This window comes from Lycorma delicatula, chromosome 2 (assembly GCF_047948215.1).
Source record: "Lycorma delicatula isolate Av1 chromosome 2, ASM4794821v1, whole genome shotgun sequence".
Lineage (NCBI taxonomy): Eukaryota > Metazoa > Arthropoda > Insecta > Hemiptera > Fulgoridae > Lycorma > Lycorma delicatula.
Window position 1 is genome coordinate 106500171 of NC_134456.1, and position 17748 is coordinate 106517918.

Consider the following 17748-nt stretch of genomic DNA (forward strand, 5'->3'; position numbering starts at 1 on the left):
TCACAAATGTCACAAAATTTTTAAAGTGAACTTTCTTTCCGCATAATTGCCGTTTAAACAATGTTACGAATAAAGAATTCCTTCAGTTATGATTGTAAAATAAAACATTTATGATTCCAATGCATGAAAAACTATTCTTTCTTAAGCATTCGGAAAATCATATACCTTTTTACTACCTCATTAGCCCAATCTTTGATTGTAATCTACTTGAATTATATTCTAAAAATCTCACTGGCAGTGATAGTGTCTCTCCTTTTCATCCAAGAATAACCTTGGTTTGAATTCCACTTAAGCCTGGAATTTTTCTTTATTTTTAATATTCATTTCCCGTAAGCAACTGCAATTGGTTATTAATCTGTAGCAACTAAAAAAAATAATAATTCAATTTTCAAAATAATCATCACCCCTTGATCAAACCCCTTGAAAATAATCTTCACTACACCTATTCCAACTCAAAAATCTTAAATAGCAATGGTAAAATTTTTAATTACATTAATTTACAACCCGAAAAAATAATAAATTTTAGTGAAAAGAAAATTAATATTCGCCCACCCCTTCGCTCGGTAGGTGCAAAAAACATTTGAGATAGTACTTTTTTTAAATTTCAGTCCTACAAAAATTACAATAAAATTACGTGATAATACTTCTTAAACCATCTAAAATAGTCATAATCCGTGGATTGAAACAACGAAAATTATTTTTTAAGTTACTAACACAAAATTTCGCCCTTAAATGTTTTCTAAATTTTCAAGGGTTAAAAACATGTTTTTTAAACGAGTCGATGTAGCTTTTAACAGGTCATTGGAAGGCCCTTTGAATGACAAATAATTTTGTACAAATAAAATAAAAAATGGTTCACTGGTATTGAAGCTATGATTAAAAATGTGTTGTTTTTTTTGTTTAGAATATGTTGGGATACAGTTCTACTGACCCACAGCATTAGATCTGAAAACGTTCGATCGTCTTAAAAATATAGGTTTTGGGTTCCTCCAGCACTGAAAAAGCGTACCAGTAAATAGAGAATTATAATAACAGTTGAACATACGAAAAACCAATAACAAGGTACTTACTTCTTTGCCGGAAACATGCTGAAAAATTGTATTACCAGATAATGATTAAATAATTAATTGAAAACTAATTCATAAATGAATAATTGTTAATCAAAAAATAAATCTTAAATCATTCATTAGTTAATTTTGTTATGAAGGTTTTTAACAATAAGAGTCCTTAAGAAATTACATACAAATATACACCCTAAATACGTTACACTCCTTTTTGGGCAGTCGTGTAATAATACTCAAAAAATGAGGATGATCGAGATAAACTCATCTCTTTTTTTTATCACTTCCCAATAATAGTACTTGTATTGCTAGCAGAATAGTTAGGAATATTATCTCTAAAAATCAATTTATGACCGTAGCATGAATCATGTTGTAACGTTTAACCTCGTAGACAAAATGTAAAAACCGATAGAGGTAATGTGAAAATAGAATGTAATACGAGTATGTTCATCATATATTACTTTATTACTCACTTATTTAGATTTCTTGTTAATAAAAAAGGACCATCAATATTAATGAAGTATAACTTAATTAAAGTATATCTTTTATAAAATAAAGTATAATTTTTATGAATGTAATAAAAAAATTGTTTCTCATTTTGGGTTCGGAATATAATATATCTATCAAAGATATTTTAATTTTAATAGCCCTTTCAGTGATTAAGAAAAACACATAAAAAAATATTTTAATAAAAAGAGAAGAATTAAAAGAGTTAAACACAAAAAACCCAAAAAGAAACAGAATAGACAGTGTTTCATTTTAATCGCCCCGGGCGATTTTCTCGTAAAATAACACAATACAAAAAATGACATAAATAAAGTTACTCGGATTGGAGTGGGACACCTCATGATGATCTTGGATTTGACCTTGAACTTGAACTTGGCTTATTTCAAGATTAACAGGACTTTTTCAAATGGAATGAGATCTGTTTTTGACCCTACCAGTGAAAAGAACAGAAAATTTTAGATTGGAATAAGTGGTCACACATATGACCTTGGAACATTTTTGAAGGTCGTACGGCTAATCATCAGAGACAGGATTAGACGATACTGTAAAATTATTTTTGTGCTCTTTCCCATAGTTTTCTAGATAAATGCCTTGGGATATAAATATTCCACGAACACTGTATGACCTTCAAAAATGTGTAACTCGTATAATACTATCTGTATAACACTATCACCCGTGTAAAACTATCTCTGATGGTTACCTGTATGACCTTTAAAAAAGGTCCAAGGTTATATGTGTGACTACATATTTCAATGTAAAATTTTCTTCTCTTTTCATTATTGGGTCAAAAACAGGTCAATCTATTTGGAAAAAATCGTCTTAACCTTGAAATAAGGTCAAGTTTAAATCCAAGGTCACCATAAGGTGGCCTCCTTCAATTTGAGTAACTTTTGTTTAGGTATTTTTTTTTTATTGTGCGTAGTTTACGAAAAAATTTGCTTGGGGAGATTGAAATGAAATACCCTACATCGGTTTTGGGAACGGGGCATAAATTTTGAAGAAAAATCTTTCTAAAGGTTAACGTAATAGATTAAGGTTAACAAATTTCCATAAGTAAAGTTTTCTCTAAATGTCACACCTCCTTCAATATAAAGGTAAAATATGAAAAAAAATTTTCTAAAAAGTTTTTCTGCATTTTAGATTCAGTATCTATAATAAAAAAAAAGAATTTTAAACGTTTCTTGATAGCTAAATATGTATAAATTATAAACTACCAAAAAATTGTTTGAAAAATGTTTTAATCAAAGGAAAGTACGACAAAAGAACAAAAAAAACATTATTTCAGTTTTAAGAGAAGGAGGTTTTTGAAGAAAATTTTGATTATTTATGTATGCATTGAAGATAACAAATTTATTCTAATAAGATTTTCTTAAAGTAGCTTTGAAGACAATCGATTTTTTCGCGATATCCCCCTCCCACAACAATTTTATAAAAAAATAAAGCAATACCCCAAATATAAAAATATTTGAGCCAAATTTGAATAAAATCGGTTTGGTCAATCCTGAGATATAAGCCCAAAAGCAGTGCAAAGTATATACATACTTACATATGTGTTACTGGTCTGGATGAACTAGTTGGACCCTAAAAAGTAAAGACAAACAACAAAAACCCGATACCCTTTTTTTGATATGATCACCATGCTTTCCTCTTTAATACAGTTATTCTATCTATATTTATCGGGAAAGTGAATTATAAAAAATAGATTTTTCCATCATTTAAATGTATAATATTATATGTATATATATATTTTAAATAAATAATTTTTTTTTTGTAAATAAAATGCGTATATTTTCACATCAATTATATTATGTTTCCCAAAATATATTTTTCTATTAAAATAATATAATTTATTATTTAAATATATTTATCGCTTGCAAAACAGTTTTTATATTCGTTACATTTTACCTTATTCAAACGTAAACTAACAATTATGTTGAAAACTTGATCTTTGTCTATTACAGTTTCGTCGTTCTCCGTGCGAGAGAATGTCGCAGTTCGACAAGTGTATCGAATCTGAATAAGTTGAATATCACATCATGACATATAGTAATAGTAGACATGGACTTAATCACACGGTATAGTGAATCAGTTATGCAAAGACTACAAAAAAGAAAAAATACACGTTCCTTGGCATCCTACGCAGCATTCAACAAAAGATGAAGCTGGTCTTTAAAACCTTATATCTAATCAAAATAAATTCGTAAAATATACATGGATGGATGGTTTTAAACTACCCTTTTTTACATTGTCACATAAAAAATACGCTTTATAAAAAAGTATTTTAGCATTTTACATGCGTTAATAAAAAATAAAAAAAATCTATAGCCTAATCAATCTTTAGACAATTTTAACACATTGATAGTATTTGAGACTGTATAGCAAATTTAATATAAATCCCCAATAAAAGAGTATTTTCAGCCAGAGATATTCTCGCATATTATTTTATTATTTCAAAAGCTTTTCAGTCTTCCAGAACAATGAGCTCGGAATTTTCACAAGTTTTATTTTGTTTTCAATTACATGAAACACGTAATCGAATACTTTAAGTATAAATCAATTTTTATTTTAATAATGGAATAAAAAATACAAAGTATATTTGTAAACTTTAGTTTACGAAAAGGATCTCCTGTAACTGAATATAAAATATAGTACTAACAAAAATAATGTTCCTGAATACGTGCATAAACACAGAATAGAAATAATAAAAACGTTCAATATATAATTTTTTTTTTAAATTGTGTAAATAAATATCTCAAAAAAATTTAGATAATTATTAAAAATTATTTAAGAATTTATTTACCTATAATAATAGTTTAAAAGTAAAGTAAAATTAAAAAGTGCATAAAATAATAATTTATATTATATATAAATGATACAATTATTAATCTATATAAATAAAAATGTAAATGTTCATTTGCTCAAAATCTTAAATCTCCGAAAGTTCTTCACCGATTGCTTTGAAATTTTGACTCAACGTTGAAATCGAGTACGTGCGTGTTTTTGTATACCTACTATTTACATACCTAAGATGTCACTAGTGACATGTTAAAAACGGTCTTTATTTGAAAAACTACGGTATTTGTTAGACATAAAACCAACACACGCTATACTAAATATTTTACAATTTCATTTCAATGTTTATGTGTGTCCGCTGTAAACTACAAAACTACTGGACCGATTTACGATTGGGGAAAAACGGAAAAACAGAAAAATGAAAAAGGGAAAGAGGGAAAAATCGGAAAAGGGAAAAGGGAAGAAGGAGGAAAAGGAAATAAGGCAAATATAAAGGGGTGGAAAGGGGAAAAGGAAGAGGAGGAGATGAAGAAGGGGAATGGGGCAAAAATCAATATGGGAAAAAGTAAAATGGAGAAAAGGGGAAAAAGGAAAAGAGGAAAAAAGAAAAGGGGAAAAGGAAAGGGGAAGGGGGAAAGCGAAAGGGAAAGGTTAAATTTTGTGAAGTTCCGTAATGTTCATTTTGTTAATGTTTTATCAAACTTTCAATTGTGCTGTTAGTTTTGAACTGAGCGTGTGTTGCGTGAGTCGTGTAAGTGTATCTGTTGTTACACCGTCCATCATCATCATTTATGTAGTAAGTACAATGTTTTTCTTTATTTTTTATTTAAACTGGGGCAGTACGTCCCAATGGTTTATTTTTATGAGACACATTGTCCCACTGGTATTCAATTGTTTTTAGGCAGATTTTTCTCATATTGTAACTTGCTTTTTTTATATTTAAACATTTTTATTTTATTGTTTTTTATAGGTACATCAATGACTTTTAAACGTCTATTTTCCGGTAAAGAGTTTGAGAAGATTTTACAAGAATCAGAGGACGATAAGGATTTTTCTGATGATACATCTGAAGATGAGACATATGCTCCAGGTCAGAACAACAGCACAGAAACAAGGAAAGAATCAGACTGTTCCATAAGTGATACTTCAGTAACTAGTGGTGGAGAAAAGTATTTGTTACATTGTTGATGATAAGTGTAACTCTTGGATCTTATTCAATGAAGTAAAAAGTAAAAATTTTACACTGAAGTATCAAGCCTAGGTATCAAGTGTTAAGTGGCACTTAACACCTCTTGCAGAAAAATTGATAGTCGCGGGTAAGGAAAGTGGTAAAATTAAACGAAAGAAGTGCAGTGGCCGCCATCTAAACAGTCTAAATAAATGTTAAACGTTGGAAACAATTTGCCAGTGGAAGGATACTCCGAAGACGATTTGCAAGAAGTGCAAAAGAAAAAAAGAAACAAGAACTACATGTGCAATGTGCAGAATACCGTTATGTAAATATGTTTCATTTCCTATCATACATAAGAATTTAGCAATACATCTAAATACATTTACACTTTCAAACAAACAAGATTGTATTCAACATGAATTTTCCGTTCATTGAAATTTTGTACTTTTCTATACTACGTTTCTTGTATTCATAAAATAATTTTGAGTTGTGTATATTTTTTCTTAAAAGTTCAGTCATATCAAATAAAAGTGAATGTTGGAAGAAGTGGGTCTTTTGTATTTCTCTAACAGCCACCAACGGGACATATAATCCCGCTGAAACTATAACGTAAACTTCAATTACATAACAAATAAAGCAAATTACTTACCTAATCATATTAAGAATAGCCTTTTCTCCTGAGTTAAGCTGAGATTGTTTTCTTGCAGCCAAAGTGCAAACCATTTTCCTTGCACATCCAACAGGATCTTGAGCTAATATGGAATTAAATGGGTGGTCATTATGCAATGATCTATCGATCATTGTTTCCAGTTCCTGTATATATAAAAAAAATATATAATTTTATTATTATAATAATAATTATTGTAAATATTATAATGTTATAATATTATATTGTAAAAAATATACAATAATTTAATTGTTTTTTTAAACAATTTATTTCCGAGTTTTCAGTTTTGGTTTCATTGCTTGTGATTTATAATAAGATTTAGACAATAATTTTTTTTTTTAAACAACGAAGTTATTTTAATATAATACTAATATGGGAATTTTAAATGAAACAGCATTAAATAATGTACCGTATCAAGCTGTTAGTCACTTTATTTTCTGAATTTGACAATCTAGAATATATCTATCGTGTAAATTCTGACGTAACTGAGTTTTTGAAAATATCTTAATTAATAAATAAAGTTGTCCAAAATAATAATTTATGAAATTTATAATTATTGTGATTAAAAATACTGAATATTTAAACAAAAGAATTATATATAAAAATTTCAATTGAACATAAATAAATACAAAAGAAACACAAAACTTACATCGGGCAAAGAACGTTTCCATAATCCTAGACTTTTTCCACCTCCAGTAATCTTTTGGTAGTCTCCAGCAAGTTTGTGAACTAAATAAAGGCCTACTAATCCAAGTAAAGCGAGAAGTGCCATTCTAATGAAATGCATATGCGCTTTGACTACCCCTCCGAGTACAATGACTAAAACACCTAATATGGTCCACGTCCAACGAGATAACATCTGAAAAAATAATGAAAAATTGAAGTTAAAAAGATGAAAAATATTTAAAAATAAAGAATTAAAAAAACAATTAACATTAATAAATCTATACAAAAATTTATTTATAATGTTCGTCTACTTTACATGTATACAATGCTGAGAATATTAGGATAACTTCCTAGGTGATACGTACAGTATACGTATCACCAGGTAATACTAAGTTTTATTAGTATTTAAGATTGCCAATGATTAATTGATATCGACCACCAGCTAGCTATCTTTTCGGTTTCATGTTATTCGGTTTCATTCTTATACTGATATGAAAATGAATCGGTATTAAAATATTTAATTAAAAAATTATTAAAAAGAAACAATAAGAAAATCATTTCAATTACTAGTTCTGCAGTTTAAACGTAATATTTAATTTCGGTTGAATCTCGAGGGAGCAGGCAAGTATTCAGTTCATATATGCTTTAAGATTTAAATGTTCTATTTATATTTGTACTAAGAGTGATAAAATGAGATTAATGTTTAATTTCTTTATACGTCATAATAACCATTACATTATATCAGTACTTTTCAGTTATAAACAATAAGTGATTTTAGCGAACCGGTAATCGAGATAGACTTCTATATTTTCGTTTCCTATCGTCCTCCTTTATATCTTGAAATACAAAAAAAAAGTAAAATAATTTATTGTACTTTAAAGCTTGAATGCTTAGTAGAATATATATATATATTTTTTAAATTTGTTTTATTATACTTAATATGAAATAATTTTCCTTTGAGTGAGAAGTTATAAGTGAGTTAATGGTTTAATCCTTTTCTCCTTGGTTTAGTTATAAATCCTGTATATTTAATAAAATTTGTAGAAAAATACAAATACATAGAATTCAGACAAAGAAGAAAGTGGTATTTTTATCCATGTATTCAATTAGATTAATAGCTGACTATTTCCAGCCAATGCATAAAGCTTATAGAAGCGGAGGTGGTCTTGCCCCAGATGATGCTCTCAAAAGTATTATATGGAGTACCAGTTTGGTCTATCCTTGCTGGAGAGGGGGAGAGCCCGTGCAATTCTTAGCCGGGTGCACAGGGCTGTCTCCCTGAAGGTGTGGCTGCACTTGCGGCCCTGGATCTATCTCCTCGTTCGAAAGAGGGAGGAGAATTTTTTTAGTTTTACGGGCATCAACTGTTACGGGCAAGTGATGGACTCAGTTGTCTACAAGTGACAACAGACGAACGACAGATGGACTAACAGACTGATCCCGGATTTTCAAATATGGCTGTGCAGATAATACGGGAAAATGAGATATGAATTGATCCAGTCCCTTATCGGTCACGCATATTTTAAGCCATACTTCTGCGGGCGAATGCTGAAACCCTCTGTGGGTTGAAAATATTAAGATGAGGAGGATACAGCAGAACACATGGTGTTCGTTTGCGATCGGTTTCTTCAGCACAGGGAAGCACGCAGAAGAGAGTTTGGCGTGCTTATCCCAGTTAATATCATTGGGACTATGTTGCAGACCAACTGATTGCGGCATGCGATCTACGAGATGTTGGTTGAAATCATCCGAACAAAGTTGGAGGAAATCCAGGGGTGAATAAGTTTCTCCGAGTCTCCGGGCAGATCCCCGGTCCCAAGGTCGAGGTTAAAAAAAATTATCAGCAACATTTCGATGGGTTCAAGGCTCGGTGACCGGCAATGGAGGTACGGATGGAGACAAGACTCGGCATCCGATTTTATAGAGTGGGAGGGGCTGCAGTGGATAGACCCGCAAGAGAAATCCCACAATAACATGGAATTCGAGATCACATAATGGCTGAAAATGTTTCCCCTCCTCACAAAAAAAAAGCTAATATATACGCGTAAAAAGGTAAATCAAGTAATTCTCGGTTTCGGCAATTTCCATTCTTTTTTCATTATAATTCTACGAAAATTACTTCAAATTATTATTATTCACAAGCATAAACGTGTTGAAATATAACAATAAAATAACAATTTTTATTATCGTTTTCTATCTTTATTTTCATTTAAAATTAGTATTATCAGAGGTTAAAATTAACAAGATCAGTAATATAGCATTAATTTAAGTTTGGTTGTTAATATCCTACTACTATAAGATAAAGTTTGTGTAAAATATAACAAGAGATAGATTGGACGGCGTCGACTTCGATCCATTACAATCGAGGTTGATGGGATTAGGATGGTAGAGCAATGAAGTGCACGGTACCTAGGTATCTGGTTAGATAGGTCAGGGCTCTTCACCACCCATCTCCGGGAGGTGACGACTAAATGCAAAACAGTTATCGCCACATTGGATCGACTGATGGCAGCGCAGGTAGGCCCGTTGTTGTTGTTGTTGTTACTATCAATCCTCGACATTTAATGTTTTATTCTGTTAGATTAATTTTTAAATGTTCTATATTTGCTATGTAGGTTTTTTGTTTTTTTGTAAGATACGTCAAATGACCATGAATTTTTTATGGTTATTTCGGTGGTGTGTTGTCTGATGTTTTCTCTTTTCGACCTGGATCAACTCAAAGTCGGGCTTTCTGTGAACAATGGGTACGCAGGAGTCCTCTTTTGGGCTCACATTTACGTAGTGTTAGGTCTTTTGTTTTTTCTTGTACAAAAAAAAAAAAATAAATAATTTTGTATACGTGTCTTTTAGTTGCCTCCATATTAAGCATGGACTTCTGCTGTGTTGTTTATAAGGAAGTTGTGAAGTCTTGTCATTTAATTATGTCTTGTTGTAAGTTTTTTCCGTTTTGCCATTTTCTGTTGTTATGCTGTAGGATGTTAGATCCATCATGACTGGTTAGATTTCAAAAATTATGACGCCTTGAAATGTTAGGATTACGGGCTAGGAGTATTCTGGGAAACACATGTTTGTATAAATGAGTGTATTATATGAAAAAAAGGTCGCGAGGGGTTGAATCGTCGGCACATATAGAGACAAGGGAGGTAGCCTCAATGCTGAGGACGTTTTTAGTCCATCCACATGCAAGAGTGGTTGGATTGGGGTGCTCCGATGAAGCATTGACGACCCTCAGGTTATGTGAGGTGGGCACGCAATTCAGGGGGGGGGGGTATGCGTGGGGTGCATACCCGGACTCTGATTAAGGTATAGGAACGGGAAGGGTAGACTTTCTGGGGAGGGGCGTCGTGGCAATCAGAAGTAGTGGTCATGATGTCTCAATGAACCAGGAGGGACCCTGACGGGTAGGACAGCGATTAGCTGCATGCACAGGGTGGGTTAATCTGCAGCCACGTCAGTCAGGGCCGACCGAGACAGCGTCTTCTAGGCGATTACCCGTTGCCCCTGAGTGGTTAAAACGTCCGGGGGGGGAAAAAAGAAAAGAGAGATAGACTGTTATCATCAATAGGCACTAAGAAAAGAGAATCCTGTACCACATTTCTCAGTGACGAATGATTTTCAATATAAAAGAGAAAATATAAATTTCAGTGTTGGAAATAATTATATTCAGGATATAAAATGAATCTATGGAGAGCAAATTGTATAAGTAAAGGCTGTGGGAAATAGGACAATAGATCATTTTACTTAAGAGGTAAACGAAATAGCTTAAGACTTTAAAGAAGTTGTAAATTTGTGGCCTAAGTAATATTAATTCTGAACTCATTATGAATGGAAGAAAATTTCTTAATTTCAGTTTCTTACATCATTCACTGAATACTAACTGAACTTAAAGGTACCAGAAGGATGAACATTTTCATTTAAATTTCAAATTAAAAAGAAAATGAGGTAGGTTATATCCTAGCAATTATAGAGTGTTAGTTTATTATCAATAATTTGTAATATGTACGGGAAAATGTTTAATGAGATGATCTTCCCAAATCTTCTATTGAATAATGATTACAATATGGTTTTATGAAGAACCAAACAACAAGTTCAATGATAACATTTCCACTCTAAGTAAAAGCAATTTAATAACGAAAACATTTTCCTACCTTTCTTAAAGTTTTAAATGCCTTCCTAACAAAGATATTAGAAAAAAGTATCTGTTAGCAATATTTTATTAAACATTAATGACATTTATAAGATACGAGAAGTACAATTAAAATTGACGGTAGAATACTTGAAGCAGTTTATACAAACCACAAAAAAGTTCGCTTTTGTTCCATTATTTACTATTTATTTATAATGCTAAATGGGTATGGAAACAGTACAGTTACTACAACAATTGACAATTATAAATGTTGACAAGAAATTCATAACTTTCCTGGTTACGCCGATCAAATGTCATATTTATTTTACAAATTTAAAAAAAGTGGTATTGTAAAATCCTAAAAAATCTGCAAAAACGTAAAATAAAAAATTCTACAAATTTTTAATAAATAGTAAAATAAAAAATAAAATAAACTAGTAAAAAATTAAATCGTGAAATATTCTAAGAAATTTTATAATAGAATAAACTTAGGAAAAATTTATTTATAAAGATGTAATCCGTAATAAAAAATAAAAAATAAAAGGAATATATTTCTAAAAATATTCATTTGTGGCTTAAGCTAATTTACCTAAGTAAAGTTAACACCCCGTTCAAATAAGTTTAAAATAAGAAAGAGAGAAGAAAAAATTTGCATTTCAGATCCGATGCTTTAATTAAAAAAAAGTGGACATTTCTTGAAAGCTCTATGTATGAATTGTCAAATAATTCTTAAAAAAATATTTAAACCGAAGAAGGATTGAGCCAAAGAACAAAAAAATTCAATTTTAAGAGGGGGGTTGATTTTTTGAAAAAAAATATTTTGGGATTATTTACATATAAATTGTAGGAAACAAATTTGCTTTAATGAAGTTTTCTCTAAAATGCCTTTGATGAAAATTGGAATTTATCCTTTCACCATATCCTCCATCCTCTTAAAGAATTTTAAAAAAATAATTAATATGACCAGAAATAGAATAGAAATATTTGATCCAAATTTGAAGAAAATCGGTTCGATCAATCCTGAGATAAAAGCCTAAAAGCAGTGCAATATACGGACATACATACGTTTTTACTTTCCCGCCTATTGCTATAGCTCAGCTATAGCAATAGAAGGTAAAGAGTATGGTAATCGGTCCAGTTTGGACGAATGGAATTTTCATTCGATCTTTACGTTTTGACACCTAAGCGACCCAAAAAATATTTTCTAGATCTTCGTATATACTTGTGTGTTCGGGATGTTGACCTCTAAATTTTGATAAAACTTGGCCAGATTACTTCCATATACGGAGCATTGATTCCATTAAATTTTCAACTAAAAAGATCAAGGGGGTTAGGCTGTACAGTAAGGTCACACCCTCAGTATCTCAAGATTTCGCCTAATTTCGTCTTATTTTTCTTAAGCACAGTTATCAACCATTAAAAATAATATTTTCAAAACAATGTTTCTGCAAAATTGGACCCCGACCCCAAAAAATACACTAAATAAACTAGTCATTGTGTGTATAGTGTGTCATTAGTACCCCCTCTCACTGCAAGGTGCGCTAGTGTAGCACTGACGTACAGCTGTTGTAGTCGTCTTTCTTTCCTTTTCTGTTTAGCCTCCGGCAACAGCTCTGTTATAACGTCACAGGTGAGCGATAGAATTAATTTTTTTTTTTCAACAACCAGTATATTTACAATCGGCTTTTTAAGTGAAACCATAAGTAAATTGTTTGATAAGAAGCACATGATAAGGGATTCTTAAGGAACTCCCATAGGAAGTAATTCATAATAATTGTTATCAGTAAGCGATAGTCTTAAAGTCCGTTAGAAAAAATATTTCTGCCAACACATCATAGTCCATAAAAACAAAATATTAATAAATAAATAAAAAATAATAACCAAATAAATAGTCAAGGCAAGAAAAATAAAGAAGAAAAGTAAACAAGAATAATATCACTAGATTTGGCGTTGTCATTTATCAAACTGTCATTCAGTAGCACCCAAGTCAAGCACATGAAGACGTTTCAACCTTCGGAAGTCCCTGCTGTTATAAAGCAGATTGATTGCTAAACGATTGACGTGATTTTCAAGTCGTTGTGGGTATTTAACACTGCGCTATCTTACAACCTCACGAACCATCCGAAGCTCAAGATTCGTAAATCATAAATCATTCCGTGTGAACCGTGGTGCCTCTGCAATTGCTCTTGATACTTTCTTTTATAAGCGTTGTATGATATCTATGTTACTATTACTTACTGGTCCCCACAACTCCACGCCATAAGTCCAGATTGCTCGTAGGGTAACTTTGTAAATCAGCACTTTACTGGACAATGTGAGGCGTGAGTTTCTCCGTAGCAGCCAATGCAGTTCTCTATACTTGGCGTTTAGTTACTTTCTTTTCATGCTCACGTGATACTACCAGGTTAAATACCGATTTAGGTGAATTCCTAGGTATCACATACGCTCTTTTTGTGGGATCAAGACATCATCCATGTACACACTGGGACAGTCACCTTTCACACAGCGAATGTGACATGCTTTGTTTTATCCTGATTAACTTTAATCTTCCATTTTTTCTGTAATTGCAGACAAGGTCTAATGCTATTTGCAGCTCCCGCGAGTCTCGGCCAAGGTCTTCGTCTCGGCCAAGGCAAGAATAGCAGTGTCATAGGAAAATGTGGCGACGATGCAATCTTACAGGTCTGAAAGGTAACTTGTGAATATGGGTTATAACACAGGAACTAGTACATAACCCTGAGAGATATCCGACTTAATGTCAAAGAATTTCAATAATTCATCATTACGTCTTACCTGAGAGAAACTTCCCTCAAGATAATTCTGTACGACAAGGTGGGGTTGAGGAAGTTTTAGTTATAATCTACAGAGCAAGCCAGGTAACCACACCTTATCAAAAAGGCCTGTTGGATGTCTAAGAATGCCGCCGAGCAAAATTTTCTTTCCTCCAGACATCCACTGATGACGACTCTATGAGATTGTTCGATGGTGATGTGGCCGTAGCTGAACCCAAATTGGTGGTCCGGAATTATCCCCTCACCCTCCAAAACAGGCCTATGCCTGCGAAGTAACAGCTTTTCAAACATTTAGATATGACCGGTAAGACGCTAATTGGTCTGTAAGAGGAAACCTCCTCTGCAGGCTTCCCTTTTTTAAAGTCATTACCACCTGTGACACCTTCCAATTCGCTGGAATGTAAGACATCTGCAGGACAGCGTTAGAGAGATACTTAATGTACGTGATGCCTTTAAGAGGTAGCATGACAAGCATTCTGTACGTCAGTAGATCAAAACCCGGGGCTTTTTTTAGTCGCCTTCCCTATTTGATTAATTTCAGTAACTCCCTTGTTGAGATCGGTCTAATCGGAAAGCTGACTGGCATTGGGCTCTCTAAGAGGTCTTTAATATCCTCGTTACTAGGACTCTCTTAATCGTGAGATTGGAATGTTTCGCCTAAGTGTGAAGCAAGTAGATCGGCTTTCTCTTTGTCATTTCTCACCCAAAATCCAGTACGTCCCTGTAGGGCAGGAAGCTTACTTGTGGATCGTTGTAGCCCCTTTGTATCCTTCCATAAGGTGCATCCGTCTCTATTCAGGTTAGAAAGATTTCCGATGTATTCTTTGAATGCTTCATATCTGATAGTCTTCAACAACCTTCTTAGCTTCCGCGCAGCCCTATTAAGAAATTATCTGTCTTCTGGCCTCCTGAATCGCTGCCAATTTCGTCTGAGATGCAGTTTTGAGCCAATTAGAGCTATAAATTCTCTCGGATGGGTATTGTCTCTAGTAGAATGTACATCTTTTAGATCGCCATGCATCTTCCTGCAAGACCGACGTGAAGTCAGTATCCTTAGGGGTATCGAGCTATGACGTCGAATCATAGTTGTTTTCTACTAGAGTGTATGTACATGATATACATGTATATATGTAAAACAATATTTTTTATTTTATTACATTTTTGATAAAATGTAAATCCATGATCTTCGATAGGGCCGTTGGCCAGTGTGTCGGCTGAATCTTGAAACTACGTCTAGGCGCAGATTTTGAACACATCTCCTCAACATCGTTTCCCTGCTGGTTGTAAGAGAGATGTTATTTGACAACCTCCACAATCAGATGGCCTTTCGTCGATTATATCAAGTGGTAGCAACTAATCCACGTTGTATTCCTTTATGGCCTAGTTTAGCCCAACCAAAATGTTAAAAAGATAGAAAAAATGGCACGTCACAGTAATGATTATGATAACTGAGTACTTATTAATTAAATTTACCTTTACAAAACATCATACTATATTTTGAGATTTATTCTGATTTTATTTTTAAATAGCATTGTGTTGGAAAGGAAATTGTTTCTTCCTACGAAGATAATTATAACATGACAGTATTAGCAGTAATAGTTGTATTAATTTTGTATTTAGTATTATTTTACCTCTCTGTTTATTAATCTATTAAGATTACTATGTAATCTTCTTGTTTCATTGATAGTATTATTTTATCTTAATAATTTTGTTAAGCATTGCCCGTCGGTATAATTATAGTTAATATACACAAAAAACCGCTTACCAACAATTGAATTCGACGCGTTCCAGCGCTTTAGGATATAAATTCCATCTTCAGGAACACTCATTTCGTCCTTCACATGTAAAATTATAATAAAATCGTGATATTTGCTTAAAACATAACAGTTGGACGTCATATGTATTAAAATTATGTCAATGTATGTTCTCCAGAACACAACAGTTGACACTACCAAATTGACAGGACGCTTACGATGACATAATTTTAAAACATATGACAACCAACTGTTATGTTTTATGTAAATATCAAGATTTTATTGTAATTTTACATGTGAAGGACGAAATGTGTGTTCCTGAAGATGAAATTTATTTCCGAAAGCGCTGGAACGCGTCGAATTCAATTATTAGTAAGCGGTTTTTTGTGAATATTAATTATAATTATTTTATCTTAGCTTAATAGTCCAACTTTCCAACTAGCGATTTTTAAATTAAGCTGTAGAGTATGTACTTATATGTTATGAACTATGCATTCAAATGAATTTTTTTGAAAATAATGTATTTTAAAAATAAATACTGTAAATAAAGCCTTTATTATTATTAATAATAATAATAATAATAATTATTATTATTATTATTATTATTATTATTATTATTATTATTATTATTATTATTATTATTATTATTATTATTATTATTATTATTATTATTATTATTATTATTATTATTATTATTATTATTCATGCTTGAAATGCTTAATTGACTTGGTAGTACGTATGTTAGTCGTCACTAGATACTGATTACTCGCCGGGTATCACGAATTATTATATCTGTTCCCAAAGCAACACATCTATTCCCATAGCAACTTGATAGAAGTGTTTCTATCAAGTTAAATTAATCGTTTAATTAGAAGTTGACCTCATTCATATTTTGAGAATTTTGCAAATTGATCTTACAAAGAAATTAAATTGATAAATTAAAATTAATTATAAAATTAAACTGTCAATTGTAATTATTATTACTATTATTACTGTATATTATTATTATGGAAGGTGTATCTATTGTGACCAGTAGTTTTATAATATTAGCAAAAGAATAAACACTATTTTCAGGGACACAAGAAATTCCACACTGTTGATTACTGTTGAAGAAGTTTTTCACTTTTTTATGCTTTTTAACAATATATGTTTATATATTTTAATTGTTTTGAAAAGAGATTTTTAGAGGAAAAACAGATTTATCATAAACCACGTTATGTATTCGTATTTAATATTTAATACTTAATACTTTACTGAAAAAGGCACAATGTTGTACAGTTGCAAGGGAACAGCCTCAGAGATAAGCCGGCCTCCGTGGCGCGAGTGGTAGTGTCTCGGCTTTGCATCCGGAGGTCCCGGGTTCGAATCCCGGTCGGGCATGGCATTTTTAACACGCTACAAAAATTGTTATCCACCTCATCCTCTGAAGCAATAACTGAACGGTAGTCCCAGAGGTAAAAAAAACCTTAGAGATAAACATTAAGCATAAAAAAATGAGAAAAATGTGGAAAAATGAATTAACTAAAGCGAAACCGTTGAGAAGCAGACAGAAATGTGGATGAGTTCAGGATTGGAGAAAAGACCATTTGTTGAGAAGTGCACCAGTAGTTTGAAACAAAAGTTTCCCACCTCCACGACGTCTAAGAAAGTTTGCGGACGCCATTAAAACAAAGTTTTATAAAAGATTATTTCACAAGTGTAGTTTTACCAAATATCAAAGTATAATACTGACAAATTTGATAAAAAATGGAGGTCGCGTTTGATTTTGTAACTACATCATAAACTCATAGCTGACAAATTGCCAAAAGGTCAAACTAAAACAGTTTAAAACAATTGATTCGGTCAATAAAGAGTATTACAAGTGTATCTCTGCGGTCTCTAATAAATCAGCTTATACAGTTCCTATGGCGTTTTATAATCTTCTTTCGGGCAGCCATATCTTGAAAAATCGTCGAGAACAACTTCTTACAGTATCGGTATCTTCAAATCATTGTGTACTGTCTTGTTCACACTCGATTTACTTATTGGGTTTCTGTTTTGAAATTTATTATTAAATAATTTTTATTAAATACATGTAACTTGTAAAGGCTGTATTCTTATCACCGTACCCGTACTCTAATGTTTGGTTCGTACAATTATTCGTTCGGTTACACTTAAAAGATATTATTTAATAAAAATAAATTAATAAACGAAGATAGTAATAAAATTTGC

General features: G+C 31.9%; 1 protein-coding gene across 1 annotated transcript in view; it reads right to left on the reverse strand.

Moving 5' to 3' along the window:
• LOC142320229 (uncharacterized) overlaps positions 1-17748 on the reverse strand; it is a 214176-nt gene that overhangs the window by 186721 nt on the left and 9707 nt on the right. Inside the window, exons 2-3 of the mRNA XM_075357927.1 lie at positions 6849-7058; positions 6182-6345 (exon numbers count right to left, since the gene is read on the reverse strand). Of these exons, the coding sequence (XP_075214042.1) occupies positions 6182-6345; positions 6849-7058 (374 nt within the window). The remainder of the gene's footprint in view (positions 1-6181; positions 6346-6848; positions 7059-17748) is intronic.